Source organism: Malurus melanocephalus, unplaced genomic scaffold (assembly GCF_030028575.1).
Source record: "Malurus melanocephalus ecotype Western Australia unplaced genomic scaffold, MMel_1.1 scaffold_118, whole genome shotgun sequence".
Classification (NCBI taxonomy): Eukaryota; Metazoa; Chordata; class Aves; order Passeriformes; family Maluridae; genus Malurus; species Malurus melanocephalus.
Window position 1 is genome coordinate 720342 of NW_026623350.1, and position 23049 is coordinate 743390.

The following is a 23049-nucleotide window of genomic DNA, read 5'->3' on the forward strand; positions in this document are numbered from 1 at the left end:
TTTTATCTACTTGCTTATACTGAGGTTTTTGTTCTCAGAGCAGGATAAAGTTGTCAGAATTACAGCAAATGTAGGAATATCAGGAGAGCTCTAATCAGATAGCAGCAAAGTCATGGCAGAAGATTGGTGACTGTAGATGTGTATTTCTTCTGTCAGCCTGTGCTAGAATACAATGTCCYATCTTACCTCTGGGAAAGGTTTCCCACATAGAAGTAATTTAAAACMAGTGCAATTGCAAATACTCTTTTAAATTTCAGACTGTAGCAAGTTTGACTATGTTGATACATCTTTCAGCTTTAAGGATGTTTCAGTTATTTTATTTAAAGCATTGTGATGCTTGCACAGAAAAAAAGCARCCCATATATACTTTTTAATAGATATATATATTTCGTTCCTCCATATACAAAACATATACAGGTGTCTCCCACATCTAGGCAGTGTTTTCAGTTCTCTTTTTTGATGTTCTAGACAAAATCTGGGAAAAATCCCCTTTGGTTTTCTAGATTCTCAGGCAGGTATACTTTAGCTCAGAATGGGATACTGGCACACTAAGCCAATGAATGTTGGCATATGAAGGAGATTGGCTGATTTGAAAGGTTTTGAAGCCTCACACAGATCATTTGCCTGGCCTGATGTGGTTTGGATTTCAGCTTAAATGTTTGTATTTCCATMCATAGATAGGTATCCTCATTAAAGAGTCATTATGGAGATAGGTAGTAAAATACTTATCCCAAGAATTTACAGTACCAGCCATTTCATGGACTCCCAAAATGTAAATTCCTTTCTTCATCTCTTTATACCAGGTTAAAAATATATTTTCRATGCTGAAATATTGGACCAAAACAATGAGAAGTTTTTTGTTTACCTTSTACTCTCATTAGTGTATTAATATCAGGATCTGGCTGCTGTTTCTTTAACATTTTTAAAAGAATAAATCATTGAGCCTGAACTGTGCTCCTAAACACGGTTCCAGTTTTACGTCTGATGTGTAATTCATGCCTTAAATGCACACAGAGAGATGCCTGTTACGATTGTATGTATGAAGGAGTGTTTAATTACACTAAAGATGCTATTTGTGTCTGGGACCCAGTCCCAGTGATTCATTCTGTGTAACATGAGGCTGGTAGTACTTCCTTACCTCAGCAGTTACACTCACAAGCACACACGGCCCTTGCATTTGTAGTAAACTCTCTGAATGGATCCCAGAATGCTTAAGTCTTAGCCTTTTAAAAAGATACACTGGGTAGTGTTCATTAACCCCCATAATTTTTACTTTATAATTACTTTCAGTGATTAATCATCTCTTTTTTCATTAGAATGGAAACCCTCAAAATCCATACTGCCATGGAATTGATGGTGTAATGGAGGCATATTACAGGAGTCTAAAATCTGTACAGCTTTATGGACCAACCAACTTTGCTCCTGTAATTAATCATGTAGCCAGGTAAGCRTCAGGCGCTGTGCAGAAACTTCTCAGTGTCAGAACAACTATTGCATGTGAAAAGCTGACAGTTACAGCAAAAGGTATTTACAGTTRTTTTGTTTATTCGGTCTCATAATTGTGACTTTGAGTAGGTTTGAAGACCATGTGCTGGTATTASACAGAATTTCATTGATGGTTAAAAAGAAATACAAATGATCCATTTGACCACCCTGTGTTAAAATCTTTGGAGATATCATAATGAAAGAACATTCTTGTGATRTCATGTTCCTTTTTTGTCCTGTAGAACACAGAATTATTGCTTCACAGAAAACACATACATCTATCAAAGATTTTTATAAAATCTGAGATTTTTTTATCTGTATGTAGTTTCTCTAATTTCTAAATGTCCCAAAAGTCAACACAACCTTCCAGGTCTCTCTGTGCCAACAATTCCCAGCTGGCAATGGTACTTTTAAGGCAGTGATACAGCTGACACCACTGGGGAGCTGTGGTGCTGTTATGCAACACCTCATCTAACTGCTCAAACTAAAAACCTTCCTGTGTTTATAGAAGTTTCTTAAGAAGGWTAATGTTGCCTTATTTTGGCAGACAAGATCTTGACTTATAATCTTGAGCTCAAGATCTTGGCAGTATAATACCTCCAGGAAAGTGATATGGCTTAGGTGATTTAGCTGAACAGATTTGATTTTATTTATAGACATAGAGAAATAATGGTTACAAAATAAAGAAATAGGGACGTGTAAGTCATTGTACTGGTAATGTTTTATTTATGAGCTTGCAAAATAGCGAACTTTAGTATCAAGAAATACTTATTTACTATCTGGTTTTGCTGTTGTTAGTTCTACAAACCAGCAAAAAATTAATTTTTTTTGTGGTTTGCACCATTTTCTGTGGTGCAAAGAATRTTCTGTGCTCCCTAGCATGGCTAGATAGATTATTTCAGCTGTTTATCATTAGGGTTAGTGGCTGTTGTGATTTGAACTTGACCGAAAGCCAAAGCACCCAYGACACTCCCTCCCCCCCGCCACCAGAGAGGCAGAAGGGAGAGCAAAAGCCCAATTAACATTAAAATTTATGGCTCTTAGATAAAATAACATAATTGAGAGAAAGATACATCTATGCTCCAGAAAATGGTCAGACTGGCTGAATAACTTAAGTTGCAAAATAGATTTATTACTAAAAACTACTAGAGAAGAGTACCTCACAGGGGAGGGGTACAGAGATAGGGAAAGATTTACRAGGAGAAGGAAAAAAAACKGACATTTTAAGACRCCTGTTATTCTTTCTGCAAACCTRTCTCTCTTGGGTTGTCCCTCCCYATCCCTCAATGCCTTCCCRTGTGCAAGGGGGGCAGGGATGAAGGTTTTAACATAGATCAAACTACTCATTACGGTTATCGTCCAGCACCGTAGGAGAAGCATTCTTACAGCTCCAAGCTGTTGGAAGTTCTTTTCCCAAGAAACAGTCAGTGTATAACTGCTGATGGCATGAGATTCTTTTTCTTTACCTCGTGGGAGAAAGGAAAACAGTCCTCCAAGGCTGTCTGCGTTATTTCAGYGGYATAAGGCCRCCCTCTCAAATYTCCTGGCAGAACACAGCTTCTTCTAAGCATCCACTTGCTTCAGACGTAGGGCGCAGGCAGCTCTTCCCCTGCAGAATACAATTTCTTCTGAGCGTCAACTTGCTTCAAATATGAGGTGGGGGGGGCAAGCTTCTTCCCCTTTTTTGGCTTATGATCAGTCCAGTCCTCAAAGGCCAGGKTTTTTTTATCTTAGATGCAGGGCCTCTCTTTTCTATACAGGTCTCCCATTGAAGAAATAGTCCTTTCGGAAACAGTCCGTTTTCTCCATGTCGAGCACCACAGACAAAAAAAAGCAACAACACCTGTCTTCTCCTTACTGTGATCTTGAGTCTCCRATTTTTTTCTTACATATTCTCGCCCTCCTTCTCTGTCTTTCCCCAGTGCATGATACAAACAACCTAAAAACTACATGGTGGCCACCCCTATCTTGTTTTGAATTCTTCTTAAGTACTCGACAATACGTCATCACAGAGGTGTAACCAACCTGTGCAATTGGCCCAGGCCTGACCAGCAGCCTGTCCATCAACCACAGAGCCACAATGGATTGACTCTAAAACACAGGGGGTAGGGCTCCTTTTGCTGGAGAAGAAGGAGAAAGCTTCTAGAACTTCCTCACAGGAGCCATCTTTGTGGTTTCTTGGTTCCATTCCCCCACCACCAAAAAACTGGACCGAGTTAAACCAGGACAGTTTGCTTCATCTTCAGATCATGGCATTAAGATGATGTACATGCAGATTACATTGTTTGTCATCTGAGAGTAGCTGTCTCCTTTAATCTTTCCTTTGACATGATCTCTTCAGTAGCAGTTCTCCATACATCTGGCACTCAGTATCTGCTTTACCCCCATTATCTTGAAATCTAACCAACAACTTTTCTGGCTCTTTTTGTTCAGAAATGGTCATAGCAGCTGAGATGCCTGGCTCAGAACTTCTCAATTTGCCTCAAGCGTGCTGTTCATTGCAAAAGTTGAAATTTCTGAGCTAGTGTTGTCRAAGTATTGACATAAATGTAGTTCATTTTCTTACCAGTTGTTTCTCAGCAATATTTGTCAACTTTTGCAGAATAACAGCTTTTTTTACCAGCATTTGTAGTCCTTTCACTGAACTTTTGTCTAAATATCAAGTAGTTGCAAACTTTGGGAGCTCCTCCTGGTAACAAATCTTMGTGCATTGTAGTGGGAAAGCTAAGTGCCTTCAGAAGGATTCCTACTGCATGACCCTAAAGCAATTTATGTATCAATCCAGTTCTCGGTAACACTATTTTCCTTCAAGGTTTGATTTCTTGGTTATTCTCTTTCATAGAGACCTGCAGTTATTCTTTGACCTTCAGTCTCAAATTTTTTCTTTCCACATCTCTCTTAAAAGTATGCCTCTGATGGAATCTCTGTAAACAATGTCAGAGATTAGTATCCTGTTGTGATCTGGGAATTCTTTGAAACTCTTTAGACATTTAATGATTTTATTATCCTTGCCCCAGTTAGGGAGTTTTCTAAATTACACCAGACTGATCTTAAGTGTCTTCTCTCATCTCCCCTCCTCATATAAGATCTTCCATGCAAAAGGCTTTGGTACATTTTTGGCTGTGAAAAATTTTAATTAACCAAATTTCTGTTCTATTTCTTCAGTGTAGGTATGTTGACAGTATTAAGTGCACAGAAAGAATAATAATGTTTGTTTTACTCTCTCATCATACCTTGCCACTGCAATCATCATTGAAAAGATTATAAGCATTGTGGAAAAGTGAGATAAAAGAATTCTCTGCATGGTAGTGAAAATATGTTCCACAGTAGGTCTTGCTAATCTCGATATTTAACTATCAGTCCCTACTGACAGCATGCAAATAGATTATATTCAACAGGTTCACTGCTTGTATGGCTTCTTCACCCATCTGTAACTTGGGGAGAGGGAGGGAGGAAGATGGTCGCATATTGTGAGTTAGTTGTGGCTTTCTCCAAACTCCTATAAATGTAGCTGCAGCTTTGTATTTACTAGCAGTACTTGCTTGCAAATGCACTGTTACCATCAGAGTTAGAATTTTCTAAGCCATCATGGCCATCATTGAACATACTCTGTTCAGCAAACCAGSTCTTTCATGTTCAGTGACCAAAAAAATAGTGAGTTCTTTGACAGCTGTATTATATATTTGGGAATGTATTCAAAAGTATTCCTGTGGTAACTAATATTTTTCTTTTACTGCTCTCTGTGCAACTCACTGCACAAGGTTCTGCTGTTTGACTCCTTCACAGCACCAAGAGCATTCATGAAAGTAGGAACTGTAGTGGCTGTGAAACAGCAAACAGCTTCCCACAGAAAAACATTCTTCTGTTCAGGCCATAGAGTTTAGTGAGACTGCTGTGGACTCAGCTCTCTTTCAGGACTTTGCAAACCTACAAAAGCTGCTCATTTTCAAAGAGTAGTTTCTTCTTGGGTCCTCTGACTGAGGTGGGAATGGCACTGGGTGTATTTTATCTTGCACTCCTGTACAGCAGAGGGAGAAGCTTCAGTCTTGAAAGGACATCTGTGGGTAGTGCAAAGAGATGAATAACTAAGTCAGAGATGCAGGGTGCATGTTCAGCCGTTTTACAAATGTGCACCTAAATGTGAATTATAAATCTGCAATGACYGTCAAGAGTGAGTAGTCTGCTTTTGTAAGATTAAAAAAAAAAAAAAAGAGAAAAAAATATGCAATGTGTTTATTCCTGATAAATTTTATTTGTGCTATAAACCCAAACCATTCAGTATTAATGTATACCCTTCATACCAAGCTATGTACCCTGTAGGTAATACTTATTAAACAATTTACACTTTCTATCAACTTATGTTTCTATAAAGGACATTTCGTCCATGCTCATTTTGGTAGTGATGCRGTTCCCATTTTTCACTGATACAACACATGCATATTATCAATATCCATGTTGTTTTAGTTAGGTTTTTTCAATGTTCTTATTTAAAAGTAGAATGTCTGTCTTAGTTAGGAATGTCTTTACTTTCAAAATTCACTGCATTATGTTTGCTAGTCCTTGGTAGTAAAATTTTAAAAATACAGCTTGTTTTCATATTAATTCCTTTTATAAATGTTTCTTTTTACTMTTATAATATTGGTTTTTCTTCTCTTAGATACGCTGCTTCAGTAAAAGATGGCTCCCAGTATTTTGTTCTTCTCATTATTACAGATGGAGTTATATCTGATATGGCTCAGACAAAAGAATCCATAGTGAATGTAAGTTTTGCTGARATATATTTCTAGGAATTAATATTTTAGGCAATAAAGTAAATCAGTGAATATTTCAGGCATTCGATTTTTTCCATAATTACTCATTTTTTCCAAACAGGAAAAGTTTATTGTGCATGAAGATGAAAAGAAAGCAAAAGTTTAACTTGGCCTAATTAGATAGTATTCTSTGGTAAATGATACTCTTCTCTCTAATGCTGTGCATTTGTATGATTTCCCACATCTGCTTCTTGCCTCCTTCTTCCTCAAGCACATGCAACTATGCATTTTTGCATAGTGAACTCTTTCCTGTCTTTCTCGTAATTGCAGACAGCTTTGATCCCCACACGTTTTTTAAACTGCCCCCAACTTTCTGATCCTGAATGGCAAGYATATCAGTCATCTGATTTCCCTCCTGAGAGTCCCCTAGAATTATGAAAATTATTTATTATTTCTTTGTTTCTGCATTATTTTTGATAATATTAAGTAATATTATGTATTATGTGCAGTTTCTATTTTGCTTTTGCCTCTGGGAAATTTCAGATGRAAGTACACACAGAAACACTCCCAGACATGATAGGAAAATATCTCTACCAGTATTTTTTAACATACCACAATGGATCTAATTAACAGCAAAGTTCTGACTTGAACAGCCTACAYTGAAGTAATTTAGCATCATGTCCAAGTGAATCGTGTGGAATTAGGTGTCATAGTTCTGTAAACCCACTTTCACTACCTCCTGTAGAAATTTGATACTGCTGCAGTTTGTGGGGTGCACATGAAAACCCTGCCCGAGTGTTCTGTCTTTCAATGGGGAGCAAGAAGCCCTCGAGTCTGAGCCACTAGCAACAGAGACAGAATCTGTGTAATAATAAACTTGGAAGTTCATTCTCTAGTCCAACCTAGAAGTTTGAAAAATAATTTCTTTTAGGTTAGCTTCTTCTAGRTGGCAAAAAGAGCAGCTCTTGATTYTAACTCCCCCTTCCATTTGAAGTCTGTGCATAKGAGACCAGCAAGTGCAGTTGGCTGATATCTTGTAAGATGAAATTAATTTGCTACTAAGACATTCAAAAAACCCTTGTTTTCAGTAATAGTTCATTTCAAGGAGTAATGGTTGTTAGTCTACAACTGGCTGGAAACACAGCAGAAGTGTTGTTAGCTTGGAGTAAGTGGAAGTTTGGGAATATTTGCTGTCTTTTATTTTATGAAGATGCCTTTATTTTTTTGCATATTTCTTGAAGTGTGAGCACAGTATACCATGACAGAACTAATTAAATGCTATTCAGTAGCAGTTTTTTCAGCCTTTATAGTATCCATAATACTAAAAAGGGCAATGATGTCCAATACATCTTGATGTGTATAAAACTCAGAGTAGATTTCAATTTTTAACACTAATTGTGCTTTTAGGCATCTTTCTCATTACAGCATATATGTCAGACGCATTCTGTTTTACCAAACTGTTTAAAGGTTATGCTGTCATTCAGGAAATGCCAACACTTTAGTTTATATGCAAAAGTTTAACTCTTTGTCTTTATGCTGTCCTTGCCACTTACTGTTTCATATTTCATTGTATCACATAATTCTGTATCTATGTTAGTAGGAGTCTCTTTAAAGGATGCTTTCTTTACAATCAAGTAATAACATTCTAGAAAAGGTCTGAAAAACAGAAAGTTCTGATCTAAGAGATCAGGTGTACATCTATGATTTTTTTTGGCCAGTGTATGCTCCTGTTTAATGTTTAAAATGACTATAGACTTTTACGGTTTATCTGAATTATCTCAATAAGTTATCAATCCTGACATTTGCTGAATGTTCTTTGGTACCTTCTTCATCAGAGGCAGATTCACATTATTTCTGTGAAGTGGTGCTACTGTCAGGGCAGGCAAGTCCAATATTTAAGATAGTGTCTTTGTAATTTTAARGGTTTTACAGAGGTTATTCAGAGAAGGCCAGATATCTTCTTTGAATGGAAAAGATAAAGTAAAATGAAAAATTTTACCACAGGCCAATTCTATATCTTGCTTCTCTGTGGCATGGATGATTGACTTGAGTAAAATTTCATCARTGGAATAAATGTAATATACATACTACTCAAATAGATTTTTTATTTTCTTTTTAAAATTGGCATAAGATCAATGTACAGAATAGTGTCCCATAGTTCCAAGCAKCTGTGTAATATCAAGAAACAGTAAAGCATATTTAAATAAATGTCACTGTTATTAGGTACATATTTGCAATTACTGTCAGTTTAYAAAAGTTTCTAAGAGAAATTTGTCATCTTAGTTGTCATATTAGTATTAAATCCTAACATAGTTTKTTGTGTTTAATTAACATCCTATATGATTCAAAGACTTGGTAATGAAAAAATRAAATAATTATCTGCCTCTCTATCTTCACCCAAGATGTTTTGTACCACTTAAGCAGACAGTTTACACAACTCAACTTTTCAGGGGGGGAAAGTGTTCTTTGGAACGTAATTTCTGCATGTTTTTWGTTCAYRCTGTTCTCAGATCTCATATTATTGKCAGAGATTGTGTAATACATTAAACATCTTTTTCTTCTTCTTTTGAAGGCTTCAAAACTTCCAATGTCCATAATTATAGTGGGGGTGGGACCAGCAGAATTTGATGGTAAGTGTTCTAGTGGTTTTTCTAGACTTTCTTTTCTATTTCCTTACATATGAGTAATATGTGGGTTTTTTTCAAACAAATATTGTTCTTTAAAAAATCATTATATGAAGCAAGGAGCGAGTGCTGTTGGCATTTCCAGCTGAATCTGAATTGATTGATTGATTGATTGATTGATTGATTGATTGATTGATAACTCAATATGATTACAGCTGCCATGTGGAGCTGTGTAGCCCCTCAGGCTCTCTTTTCACGTCAGAGCCATATGGGGCTCAGCATTTGCAGTAAAGAAGGCATACTCAAGAAATGTTAGATTTCGTCAACACAAATATTTAAACGCCTTGTGGCATATCAGTTGAGTTGACTGGAAATGTTGATCTTACTGCAATAATAAAATCTTGAGAAAAAGAAATACATTTGAGGTGATCTGGGTTAAACAGGGTTTCTCTTGGTAACAGGAGTGAGCCCTACTGTGCAGCAGCATTGAGAGAATATTACAGCAGCTGAGAAATTACTGGGTTATTTACATATTCTTTTTATGGTATTCTGGAACACCATTCTGCATTGCAATARCTAAGATGCTTCCATTATTTGTATTAATTTAAGTATAGATCACTGTATTATGGAGTGTAGACATTCTCTGTGTGTCTGCTCCTCAAAGTCCTAAATCCTTTCTTTTTAATTCTAATACATCTGGTTGCATAGTATGTCTTCTCTTGTACATGAAATATACTTAGTACTGATATCACAGATGTTTAATGTTGACTAGTGATTGTGCATCTTACTTTTTTTACAAATATTTTAAGTGTATGAAAACAAAAATTAAAAAAAAAGGACAAAAAAACCCCTTTCTTTTGAATTTATTTTATTACAAGCATTATTGTTATCCTTTTTGGCAAGTGGTGTATTAGTGATAATTTTAAGTATTTTATTCCATGAAGAAATTGTCCAGGTGMACACTTACACTTCAGATGATTCTCTGCCACAATCAATGAGAAAAGAGTTTATATTCATAAATGTATACGATGGAAATTTATATACTTCATTTTTACTCCTGAGAACTCCAACATGGTCCTGTGTTACAGTTCTCCCAGCTCTCGGTTGCGTTTTCCCTTTCTCCCTGTTTGTCTAGTCCCTGGATTTGCCCAGGCTCCCTTTCACAGTCAGGACATGTTGGGGTGTTACCTCTCCCCCTTTTCCACTCAGGATGTGTTTGTACTGCAGATGCAGTTTCCATCTTTGGAGCCACAATCCTGGAGTGTACTGCCTCAGTGAGATTCACCTGTTAGGTKTATGCCAAGCCTGTAGTTCCTCAGTGCCCAGAAGGGCAGAGAAATGACTTTTCCATCTACAGAAATTCCTTCTGGAATAAGCAACAGATTCCATGCCTGTTGTGGATGCTGCAGAAGTGTGTGCAGGGGTTGTATGTTTAGGCATTGCCTTGACATTCAATTGCCACTGAAGCTTCAGTTCTGCTGTAGAGAGACCAAGCTGCTCCTCTTCACATGTCACTGTTCCCTTGATCTCCCAGCCCCTGGGAGTACCACTGGAGCTCTTAAAAGTCTGAATCTTGGGTAGATGACACATACAATTGGCAGAGCTTTACTTAAAGTATGTGAGGATGTCTGTAACAGGCCAMAAAAGGGGCAGTTTTGCCAGGTATTCTGTATCTGACATGGCCATGGATAGTTTCCTAGAGAATGTTAAGAACACACTAAGCAAATATGATACTTCCCTGAATGCTGTTTTTAGGTTGGAGTTTCCTGAGCAGGATGCATTTTATGTCTGTTTTGAAAATTGTTATAGTGAAACTCCTTTAAATACTTTTTCAGTCTCCTGGTTTGAACACATGTACGTTTTTGCAACAGCATCATTGGGCAACATGCTCTGCAGACCTACTGACTTTTTTCTTTGAACAAATATGCTCTGGTCAGCTTGGCTCCTGATAGTGTCTTTTATACTTTCTAGCTCTTTCTTCAGAGGAACTARGTTTTGAAGTGCTGGTTTCAGTGAATTCAGGCTAGTTTGTAAGCCCCTGAGAAGCTCAGTGGTGCAGGGTTTTGGTTTTAATAGCATTCACTGAAAGAAGGTTTGTAGAATTGCAGAACCAGAACCTGAGCAATAATCTGAGATCCCAAATCCATCCATTCAGCACTGACAAGAGAGCAGATACACCTTTCTACCAAGAATAGCTTCCAGGTGTCTGGACAACAGAGCTTTCCTGGATCTTGCTCAGATGATACAAGAAGAATTACCCAATAAATTTTATATTTTTTTTTTACACTCTCCTCATTCCTGTGCATCAGGAGATATTGCTTTTTCAGTATGAATGTGAGTTATTAGCTCTTTGTGCTRTATTCTACAGTATCTTCTGGAACAATAGCTGCGGAAGGCAAATTYTTCTCCACCTATGAAAGTATATATATTGCCTTACAAAACCAGATATACTTGCTGTTTTGAGAGATGAAAGGATAAAAGCTTTGTCATAGTCTGGTTTTTTTTCTGAAGGTGACAATAAAGTTAGAAAATAGATATTGTCACCATGAAAAAATGCAAAATAGCTACAGAACATTAAGTATTTTCTGGTACAAATGATCTTAAAAGTGATCTAAAAAAGAATGGTTGGTTTTGTTGCTTTGAAGTATAAATTGTCTGAACTTTTTCTCAGTAAGATTTTGTTGTGTACCTGAACTCATAGGTTTTTGTTTGTTTTGTTTTGTTTTTTAAGCTATGGAAGAACTGGATGGGGATGTAGTGAGAATTTCTTCAAGAGGAAGGTTTGCAGAAAGAGACATTGTGCAGGTGGGAGAGAAAATACATTCTCATAGATTTTACTCGCTTTGTTTTGAATTACTGTTTCTTTGAATTATTGTCTGTATTCCTACTTTCATTTTACCTTAGCAGTGACATGCTTTATCTTGAGGTGTTCATAGCAAGCTCAGAAACTCTCTGTGATACCTCTATGCCTTTTTAATAACACATAGTAGTGGGTCTGCATTTGTTAGGAAATAACCCCTAACTGGCAGGACACTGTCACAAAGTCGTAGTGTTATACAGCCATGGGGGAAGAGTTAGCTACTGAAAATCTGGAGAAACATGGTTTCTCTAGAAAGAATGGTACCTGTATAAAACTAAATCTTTTAAAGAAAGGCGTATTTCCCTGGTATTGGCTGAATGCATTTATAGAATATTTGAGTTGGAAGGGACCTACGACAGACATCTGGTGCAACTGCCTGACCACTACAGGGCTGACTAAAAGTTAAGGCATGTTATTAAGGGCATTGTCCAAATGCCTCCTAAACACCAACAGGCATCCTGACATTCAAATCTCACCTTAGATCTTCCATTTCTTATTCTTCCTTTATTCCTGCTATTTGTCAAACTTCATAGTATTCACTTTTTTTCCTCTTATTTTCACTTACTTCCCTTCAAGACAGGCTGGATTTTTTGTTTAGTTAAATATGGATATATAGAGAGAGAATAACTAAGCTATATGAATAGCTCATATTGCATGATAATTAAGATCAGATTGWACCTGATAAACTTTGGGATATGTATATTGGTTTTCATTTATATCTGCAGGAACTCAAACTTTCCAAAATGTTTAATGTTACAAATACATGATATGTGAATGTTTAAGGATTGWTTGATAACTGCTGGGAGATATAATATTTCAATCCAAGGAAATGTTCAAAAAATGTATTTGACTGACTCCTGATTTTATAGTTTAGTTTTATTAGAATACAAAAATAAAGAAAGCCACATAAATATATGAAAATAAAAATGATCAGATGTTTTTTTTTCAGTCTTCTCAGTCTTCTTGCATACTACATTAAAATTTCCTCTCTATTTTTTTTCTAAATGGAGGTAAAAATGAGCATAAGATGACAAGTTAAATTACCCTCATACTCTTCATGGATATMCATTAAAGAAAGTCATGGATTCCTGAATTCAAATAGTTGAAAAATATASTTTTTTTCATTTTTGCAACATACAGAGATAACAACTGATGGGAAAGTGWGATGATACCAAAACTCTTAGAAGAGTAAAACATGCTAGCTGCTTTAGTCACTGTTGTCAGAGAGGTAATTATAAAAGTAGAGATGATGTAGGACAGCTGAACAGGAGATWAAATGTTTGTCATTTTGTCAAAGCCTTTGTAGTGCTCCTTGGTAGCCCATATTGGGCTGGAGAGGGGCTGCCTGTGATCTGTTTTGCTGTCAGTGCTTTCAACAGAGCAGTAGTGGGGTTAACCCAAGCTGGTGTTTCTGCAACGCCCCATGTGCCGTGCCAGGAGTCTCTGGCMTTCATTACACTTGGGTTTAAATGCATTTAAATATAAGCAACTTATTTTCTCTGRACAGCAGCAGCCCTAACATTTTACATTCAAAGAGCATAAATGGATAGAGTTCTAAAGTGTTATAAACAAGATTTGTGAAAATGCATTGCATCAGAGCTTCACTAACCTATGCTGATTTTTTTTTTTTTTTTGAATGCAATGAATACCCTCTTGTATTTCTTTGGAATTCATTGCATATCATAATTGTAATAAAATATTTATTTGCTATTTATATCAGAATGTTGCCCCATGCCATATTGAATTACCTGAAGACAGTATTATTTTGTGCTCTTTTTCTGTCTAAATGCTAACAAGTATTTACTTTATAGACTGACTAACTAAATAAAAAGGGATTCTGTCAAACCCTTTAAGTTTGGTTTGACCTTTATTTTGTATCTGGCCAGCTAAAATTGATTTGCCTTTATAAAACCAACTACTCAAATATTAAAAGCTTATTTTTTTGTGTATTAGGTTCATTAAAATAAACTAGTGAAATTACTCATTAATTCTAACAGTATTGTCAAACATTTTGATTAAATTAGTACAGGAAAAAWTTTTTAACAGTGAGTCACTGTATGTATTATATTTACTACTGGCTGCAATTCATGTTCTAAATTATTTCCTCCTCTCTAGTATTTAAATGTATTGTAGGGACTCTGTATTACATGTGTACCAATTCTTCCTCAGTTTTGTTTAATTCCTGTTCCTCTGTTATCCTTTTGCTGTTTAAGATGTTTTAGGAGAATTCTTACTCATAGTRATCCACCTGTTGTTTCTCTTGAGAATTTTGCATATTAGCCTTTTTAATTAAACTCCTAAATTATAGAAAAAGCACTTGATGTCCCACTGGTTTCCATTTGGTTTCTCTTGGATCTTTCTATTCCTCTGTCATCTCTACTTCTCTGTATTAGCTGTCCTTGTACATCTCTAGATTTGCTTACCTGTCCATAGTTACTTCAGCTCCTTTGAGATCTCCACGGTGTAAGGGGAGGCAAGAAAGAGGTAAATCAGACCATCCGTGTTGTATAATTGCATTTCAACAATAATACTGTTGAAATAGCCCCACTTTGCTACAGAACAGTAGTCTGAGATTTCATGTCTGCAGAGTAATGGGTAAGGTGGTCTCTTTGGATTTTGTTCTATAACTCAGACTGCATGTGCATTTTACATAAGGAAAAAGAATCAAGGAGCCTGGATTGCTTCTTTTTTCTATGCCAGTAACACAAGCATCTCATTAAATATTACAAAATCCAAGCCAGGTCTGGGCAGATAACTGGTTTAGGTGTTGAACATCTGGGTATCACATAACAACTTCTTTGATCCAATCCTTTTTGCATTTGTTAGTATCATATCAAAACTGTTCAGGTGGTTTATAGTTCTGCTAGGTATAATGCAAAATAGTCAGAATTTTAAAGTCATTCTTTCTATTTTGTTCACTTCAGAGGTCAAAAAAATCTATTCACCAAGTGCCAGAGTATAGGCAATTGGGTGGGAGAGCCCCAGGATCAGGGAGTGTAAGCTAGGAATAGCTTTCTGAGGCAAAATTATCTTTTTGTATGGAAAGAATTGAGAGATARCCTAAATATATCAATAAAGCATATCATCAGCAATCGGAGCTAGCCATGGTTTATATGAAGGGGTTCACCCAAGTGAAAGCATGACACTATTTCTATTAGAAGACAGATGTATCAAAACAGAGAGACACTGTGTATTTGTAAAATATATAATAAAAACMACAAGGTATTGTGTATATACATAAAAATGTGTAAGGTAACATATTCAAGTGCTCTTAACTCCCTAAGTTAAACTTTATTATTTTTATGTTGTAAGAGATACTCTGTGCATAATGACCTGAGTGAACATCTCTTTCATTCTGTAGTTTGTGCCRTTCCGGGATTACATTGACAGAAGTGGAAACCACGTGTTAAGCATGGCAAGACTTGCTAAAGATGTTTTGGCTGAAATCCCAGAGCAGTTTCTGTCCTACATGAGAGTCAGAGGAATAAAGCCATCACCTGCACCACCACCTTACACACCCCCAATTCACGTGTTGCAGACTCAGATATGACTGCTCTGAAGTGCTTGGCATTTATCACAAATCTCTGGATGCAGCAGTAGCTTCTGATAACTTTTTGGAGCTAGAAAAGTTGTCTTCACATACCAAAATTCTATAGTTGCGTAAGCAACTGGAAAGCTTTTAAATGCTAGGAGCAAAATGTTGATGTTCTGAGACTTTTTTTTTTTTTTAATCAAAACACCCTACTTTTTCGATGTATTTATTGGAAGGGGAAAGCACAAGTCAGGTTTTCAACTCAGAAGATTGGGTCCTCTCTGAATACTATGTGTATATAAATGTATAGGAATGCTATTACTCTGTATCAATGTTTACATGTTACTATTTTTAAATTTCAGTACTTTTATAACTATTCTTAAGAATAAGAGTTTGGAATATTGACTCACATTGTCTTCTAGCTTGCAATAGTTTGTCACAAGGTAACAAGAGAAGCAATATCTCTTTGAATGTTTGTCCAGACAAATAAAAATGAAAGCTAAGAAAAGGACAAATATCTGTGTGTTTTCAAGTAACTGAAGTGCTTCAATCAGTGCTCAGTAATCCATTCATCTCATATATTGAGAATTTCAGCTCCTAAATGYGAGTAACATAATTGCATATGATTTATAACTAACTCCAGACTCTTGAGGGGGAGGTATGTGTCTTTTTTCAGAGATTCTCCAATTTCTAAGTTTATCTAAGTTTACAGTTTTTTAAACTAACTACTGAAACAAATTAGAATAGTTACTTGTTATATTTAATTAAAGAAAATTACCTCAATCCAGAACTATCAGAGTATTATAGTTGACTCACTGAGCTCATTAAACCATATCATGCATTCCTTAAAGCACTGGAAATTTTGCATCAGAATATCTTTTGAAGCGATTACAGCAGATGTTTTATAATAGACCATTTTAAACTTTAAAAATTTAAAATCGTAACTTTTTTTTTTGTCTAGATTGCCCATTCAAAGGGATGCTGACTCTTAATATTTGGGTTTGATATTGTCATTTAATCACATTTGCATTCAGGGTGCATGAATGATAAAGTTAATTAACTGGTTTAAAATTGCACAACTATGTTGCTTTGTGCACAGTTTTGTGTACAGAACGACCCAAAAAATTTTATTATATGCCTGTTCATATATAATTATAAAATGGTTTTGCATGTATATTTTGTACAAAATACACAATTTTGTGAGTTTGTGTCAGATACATTTTATTTAAACTAATGGCCTTAAATTTCACAAAACTCCTGAATTGATTGTGAATTGCCTTCAAATACTGTTTAAACTGAACATTTTAATTTTTCTTGTGTCACAGTTGTAACTGTCTTGTATAAGTAACTTTTTTCTTTGCATATAACCTGTTTACTAAATCTGTTTCTTACTACTGTATGTTGTAATGTACAGTATAAAACTAAGGTGCGTTTTTTTAAGCATGAGAAGTTTTTTGCCAGAAAACATATCTTCAATATTAATGGCATATAACTGTGTAAATGCAGAATCTTCCATTTTTAAATATATTTAACTTCCTTTAACTATTTCATGTGGGAAATTACGTTTTCCAAATAATTATTCTGTTAGCCAAATTTTTTTTTGTAAAAAAGAAAATATTGTTGTATTTTTATTTCAAAACAGTTTTTACATAAATATGGACTTTAATTTTCTCACCAAAATATGTATTTCTTAGTGGATTGATGTTGCATGAGTGAAATTTGATACTTGGCAACTACAAATTTTGATGAAAGTGCATCATAAAAAGTAAGTTTAAATCTACTGAATGGTGGTGATGTTCTCCTTTCATCTTTTGCATTTATTTTTTTGCTCTTACAGTGTTGACTCTTCAGAAATAACTGAAGTAGTACTATGTTTCTGTTGTTTCATTTGATTAGACAAATCTTTATGCTGATATTTCTGTTGGTTCCCAGTGGGCCATTTAACATATGACTTGAAGGCCAGAAAACAAACTTACTCAGTTGAGAGTAATTTATTAGCTCTCATTTAGCGAGCATCTTTTATTAGTTCGAAGATTAATCTCAAAACTAATTTAGCAGTTCATTTAACAAGCAAAACAACTTTCAAAGATGGGTATTACTTAATCGAAGTTATTTTTTCTATCCAGCCTAAGTGCTAGCATATTCTATTCCACACTGTTGGGTTGTTTTTCTTCTGTTTGGTATTGGGTTCTAAATATAACATATTTAATGGAAAGAAATAGTTATGATAAGTGGACTGAGTATTGTGGTAAAAAAAGGCGTTTTTCAGACCTGTGAGTTTCCCTGTCCACATGTTTGACATCTTGATTCTGTAATGTGTGAGAATCATCATGTAGATTCACGTTAGCTCTCATTCCAGTTTAGGAATGAGAGTTAATGCTCAAAGCTCAAATTTTTCCAAAAGATCACACACAGCCATTTTTACTTCTAGCTTTATTCTCAGGAACACAAACCTCCTATTCCTTCCCAAGAAATGCTAGCTGGTAACCTGGTAACTTGCCATGCCATGAAGAGTAGCAGAGAGTATTTATGTTTAGGAAAGGTAAAATCTGAACTTGTTATGTGACAAATGGGTTGTCCTGAGAGAATGGTTGGCCTTGACAAAAGCTCTCTTCCATTGGTTTATCCATCTGGGGACAGATGCTTTCTTTGTAACACATGCAGAAAATTTTCTGGTGGGGCAAATTGCACAAATGTTCCTACAAATGAGGAGGAACACTGGCTTGTAGAGTTTAATTCAAGAGTGATTCTTAGAGTTGATTCAGACTAGTGAGGAATTGTTTGCTAATCTGGAAGAAGAAACTGGTTTCATCTTGGTTACAAAATAGAATTTGTAATTTTAGGCATAGATGTAAAGCTGTATACTTTAGAATTTACATGGGCTTCAAATCAGCTCAGTTGTCTAAAAAAAAAGTTTGTTGTGTCGTGCCCCAGGGAGGTGTCTGAAGCAGATGATGTAAAAGATTCAGGAAGGTAGTGTTCTCTGAAAAGCTGCATTTTGGAAGGCTGGAAATTCTCACCTAAGTAGGAACAGATGAAATTCACTGCAGGATATTTCATGAAATGGCTGAAACAAACAGAATGATAAATTATTTATCATCTTAGAGAASTAATAAAAGGACACATAATGACAAATTACAGCAATGCAATGGGAAACCAGGGAGCATAGTAAGAGGCCATTATAATTGTACCAGAAGTTCTTTAAACAGAAAAATCAACAAGAATAGAAAGGGAGAATATGTAGCTATGCATAAATGTAAAAGCAAGATATGTGTGGAAAAAGAACAGAAAACCAAAAAAATTATGACTGCTAAAGCCTAATGAAACTTCTACTACAAAGGGAAGGAAAGTTAAATCAATTATTTAACAAAAGGATGAGCATTTAGTACATTAGGGAAAACCTAAATATTCAGGGTTTTTTCCTTCAGGCTTCGCAGAAGAGGGATAATAATTTAATTAAATAGTCAATTAAAAGTAAATAAATCTAGACTTAGTTTTACCTCTACCAATAAAAATATGGTAGTAATACACAATTTTGAAACTATTTTCTTGAAAAGTAATATAATGAACTTCAGGATAAAAAAAAGAAACAGCTGCTTTAACATGACATTTTAAAAGCAAAGCAGAAGATACTAGGTTTGTTTGAAGTCTTGTCAAGTACCATAAGGCTGGTTAGATTGTTCAGAGAAATCCTATTAGTTTTCTGTGTTCAAAGTAGAGAAATAAAACAATTGCTGTTCCATAGGGACTTGTCTTGCTTTTGGTATTATTCAGTCATTCCATTCATGAAGCAATATAAAAAAAAATGTTATCAAATTATTGGATTATACCAACTGGAGATAGTTTAATCACTTCCAAAAATGGGATTAAAACTTGAAATTATTTTTATGAATTAGAAAAGATACCTGAAAGCGTAGCAAACTTATTCAGGGCAAATAGGTAAGAGTACTGGAGCAACAAAAACCTACTGCACAGTTATAGCCCTTTTTAGCTGTGCAGCAATTCTGCGAAAGAGYGTGAGGTTATAGTGGACCACAAAGCAGATAATGACAGGAAGGTGTCTTAGATTTGAATAATGGCTGCCTGAGATAATCTGATCACTTGTTCTCAAAATAATAAAGCCTTGGGTCAGGTACCAGGTGCAGTTTTGAGACTTCAGATATCCTGTGAGTCAACTGGAAAAACTCAGAGGACTGTTGGGCACTCAGGACTGTCAGACAATTTGGGCAAATGATCAGGGAGGTTTCTGTGGGGTTGGCCYCCCTGCCAGAGGTGKTCTRTAACTTTCTGATGATGACAAGTGAACTACCAGAGCMAGGGTGATGCGTGAGAGCAGGACAAGCCCTGCTGAACGAATGTGTGTGGGGAAGCAGGTTGTTGTCATGGCAGCAGAAATGCTTTCAGGACAGACTGTGTCCATTCCTGTTGTTGGGTTGCTGTTCCATACTGYTCATGTTTTGCATGTGAAATGTCCTCTACTTTTAAACTGGCTTGTAGCAGTAGTACACGTTTTCTGCAGCACTTCATGGTGGATTTTTGCTTCTTTGCCGCTGAGCTGGTAGGGTATGATTTCAGGTTTTCTTTCCAGCCAGCATTTTGCATTGCCATGAGAGTGCAAGTGACTGGTATTTTCAAGTTGGCCATCTAAGCAAAGGGTATAGAGTACTTTATTTTGGAGCATATGCTTACAGCCCAACATTTGCCAGTAATAAATGTCATCGCTGGAATTTTTATTTGCTGATTTTATCTTGCAAACCTTCAAAGGCATTGAAGTGACTGAGTGTTCTTACAGATAACCCATCCTGCAGAAGATGTACAGCTGCTGTGAGACACATGTCCAGCAATCGTGCAATGTGGATCCTAGGGCAGTGTGTGCCACGGGGTGGTGGGACATCCTTCCCAAGCCACAGTGGGCATGGATGTGAGCAATTCCATCGCTTCTGCACTGCCCTGTTTCCCAGGGAGCAAAAATTCTGCCCAGCCTTGACAAGATGCAAGATTGCCACAATGACTGGGTGGCCTGTGTGTCCCTGTGCCACAGGCTGCTYTGTGGTTTGCTTTGCTTTGCTTCAGGCTGATCATGAAATCAAAGCAATTGACTGGATGTGCAAAGTGATGAGCACTGAATGCTGTGTTTTAGATTGAGTGGGCCATCAGGATGCAGTCACCAGCCAGAGGGAATTTGGAAGGTGGGGGGGAAGCAAAATGGCTCACTTTCATGAGCAAAGGGCTACTGCAGGCTGTGGAGAAGATTAAATACTTCCACAGTACAGGTAGAAAGCCCCTGAAAGTACAGGAATSATCAGGTAGCCTTGGCTGATGGCTTTCTGTGAGCAGGAGGGAATGGAGAATATCAGTAGGTATTAAAATCTGGAGGAAAGGARAGTCCAGCAGGAGCCTTTCATGGCTGTTTCTGGCAAACATTGTCATTAATGSAATAAACCAAGGAGTTAGAGGCTACATTTATAAAATGAGTGAAAATATCGACTCACCAGGATTGCAAGTTGGGAGGCCTGAATAAATTCAAAAATGGTTCTAATAAATGAGGAAAGGTCAGGAAGAAAAGAAAAAAGTGGAAAATACTGTATTCAGGAGGGAAATAAATAAGCAYAAATGGAATGAAAATAAAAAATGCCTTTATAAGTAGCAGTTTGGGATTTAATAATCTGTGGATTATAGCTGGGTTGCAAACAAAATATGAATCAAATGGTGATACTGCTACATAAAAAGCAAAGATTGCCCTGGAAGATGCTGACAGCAGTTGTGTTCATATGGTGAGGGAGATAATCACTGCTCCAGGCTAAGCTGTGCTGAAGCCTGAGCTTAACACTRTGTCTGGTCCACAGGGCCACACTTTAGGGACACCACAGAAAATTTTGAAAGAGTCCAGGAGAGAAAAAAACCAGATGGTTTTAACCTGTGAGGAAAAAAATAAAGCACCTGAGTATGTTTTKTGTGCAAATTACTAGAATGAGTGTGGTAAATTTGTCCATGCAAAGGGTGCTGTAATGAGCTGTTCTTAAAGGGTGGCAGCGAGAGGTGATGTTACTGTCTTTGGCAGCAAGAGTGGCTTACATGGGCACATWGACAAACCTCCCAAACTGGAGGCCCCTTCTAGTGTGTATCAGGGRTGTAATGTCATCTTTGTTGTAGAAATTTGTTTAGAACACTCTGGACAATTGCTAGGGATGGTCTAATTGTGCAGCCTCCCTCTGAACAGGGAAATAATACATTAGTTCACTATCCTCCAGAAGCTTTCTCTGTCAGTCCTGCAAAGGTAGGCAGCTTAATCAAGATAGAGTCAAAGATAACACTGGGAGAGGAGAACTGGAGTGGGTGGGTGGGTAGGAAGGCACCAGAGAGCTGAAGAAGGCCCTGCTGAGGTCTTGTCTGAAATACAGGTATACTTTCAGTGGGCAGGTGAGATGACCAGCCCCACTTTGTGTGACCCCCCTGTGTGTGACCAAAAGCTAAGGAGGAGAAAAAGTCTCATGGCAGTCACCACAAGGCATTGGAACAGCAGTGAAATTGCSCCACTGATCATTAACTACAGTCAGTGCTACAGTCCTGACACCTTGGCTTGATGTACTCACCCAACTGTTGTTACTAACCAAAACSCAACAAAACCCAGAAATATTCCCTACAATTCCTTTAAAAGGAAGGACACAGAATATGCTGTCAGGTCCTCGAGATTCATTGCAYTAGGCTATACTGAAACATGCAGTTTCTTCAGTGGCAACAACTGGTTTTTGCCTGGTATATCTGATTCACTCATAACAGACGAAGGTCTGAATAAAAGAATTGAAGAATCTTTAAGAGCTGTTGAATAAAGCCATCATTAGATTAACATTAGCAGATGCCCTTAAATCTGTGCTTTGCATGTTCATCATGTTTAAACTCAGAAATAAGTGTCTCCTTGGTGTGGGGGTGATCACTACAATGGGAGCTGCAAATGCTCTCCCCCACTGACCTTCTGAAGCTCATGGTTTGCTCCTCCAGTTGGAGCTACAGTCACTCTTTTGTTGTAGCCATGACAAGTATTTGATAACAGAAATCCTGCTGGTTTTAAACATGAGTCATCCTCATTTTCTCCTATCTAGACCTCCTCAAAACTTGTCTTCTTTCTATAACTCAGACCTATACAAATCTCAGCAAATGCCACTGTGGCAGCCCTACAAAAAGCCTAAAATAAAACTTTTTAGCATTTTACTCTGTGATTCAGTTGGTAGATCTGAMACTATGGGGAAATCACATAGCTAATGAAATTGGTTTTTTACCTGTTGCTAAATGCCCTCCAGCATAGGAAGATGTTTTACAACATATAAACCCCCAAATCCACATCTCAGTTGCAGACATTATCACAGTTGCTTCTGAAGCAGCTTTTCTCATCTTGCTAAGCCTCTTGGTGGAATACAAATAGGACAAAGGTGATGCCACTGTGAGTGTGAAAAACTACTGAATTGCAGGATTTCATTATTGGAGAGATGCTGTCAGCTGCACTGCTACATTTCCCTCTGCCCTGGAAGAATTAGCAAGAAAAGAAATACATTTGAGCACACACCCACAGTATTAGTGAGGTTTTTTTCTAGCACTGTTAGATATTTCACAGTAGAGAGAGGCTCGGTCATGTCTGCACTGTGCCATTATCAATAGATCTGTTTATTACCTCTCATTGCAAGGTAGTACCAGACTTCAAAAAACTCTTTTTTGCAAAGGCAAAACCAATTGAAATATTGCTTTATTTAGAACCTGTTAGACTGAAATAGGAAAAGGAGGGTACTTAAAGTGTGGAATGGC

The 23049-nt window shown here is 36.7% G+C and overlaps 1 protein-coding gene across 2 annotated transcripts in view; it reads left to right on the forward strand.

Moving 5' to 3' along the window:
• CPNE8 (copine 8) overlaps positions 1 to 17022 on the forward strand; it is a 72609-nt gene extending 55587 nt beyond the window's left edge. For both annotated transcript variants that reach the window (XM_057370057.1, XM_057370058.1), the window contains 5 exons: positions 1317 to 1444; positions 6143 to 6245; positions 8809 to 8866; positions 11592 to 11665; positions 15082 to 17022. In XM_057370057.1, the coding sequence (XP_057226040.1) occupies positions 1317 to 1444; positions 6143 to 6245; positions 8809 to 8866; positions 11592 to 11665; positions 15082 to 15270 (552 nt within the window). In that variant the 3' untranslated portion in view covers positions 15271 to 17022. The remainder of the gene's footprint in view (positions 1 to 1316; positions 1445 to 6142; positions 6246 to 8808; positions 8867 to 11591; positions 11666 to 15081) is intronic.
• The last annotated feature ends 6027 nt before the right edge of the window (positions 17023 to 23049 follow it).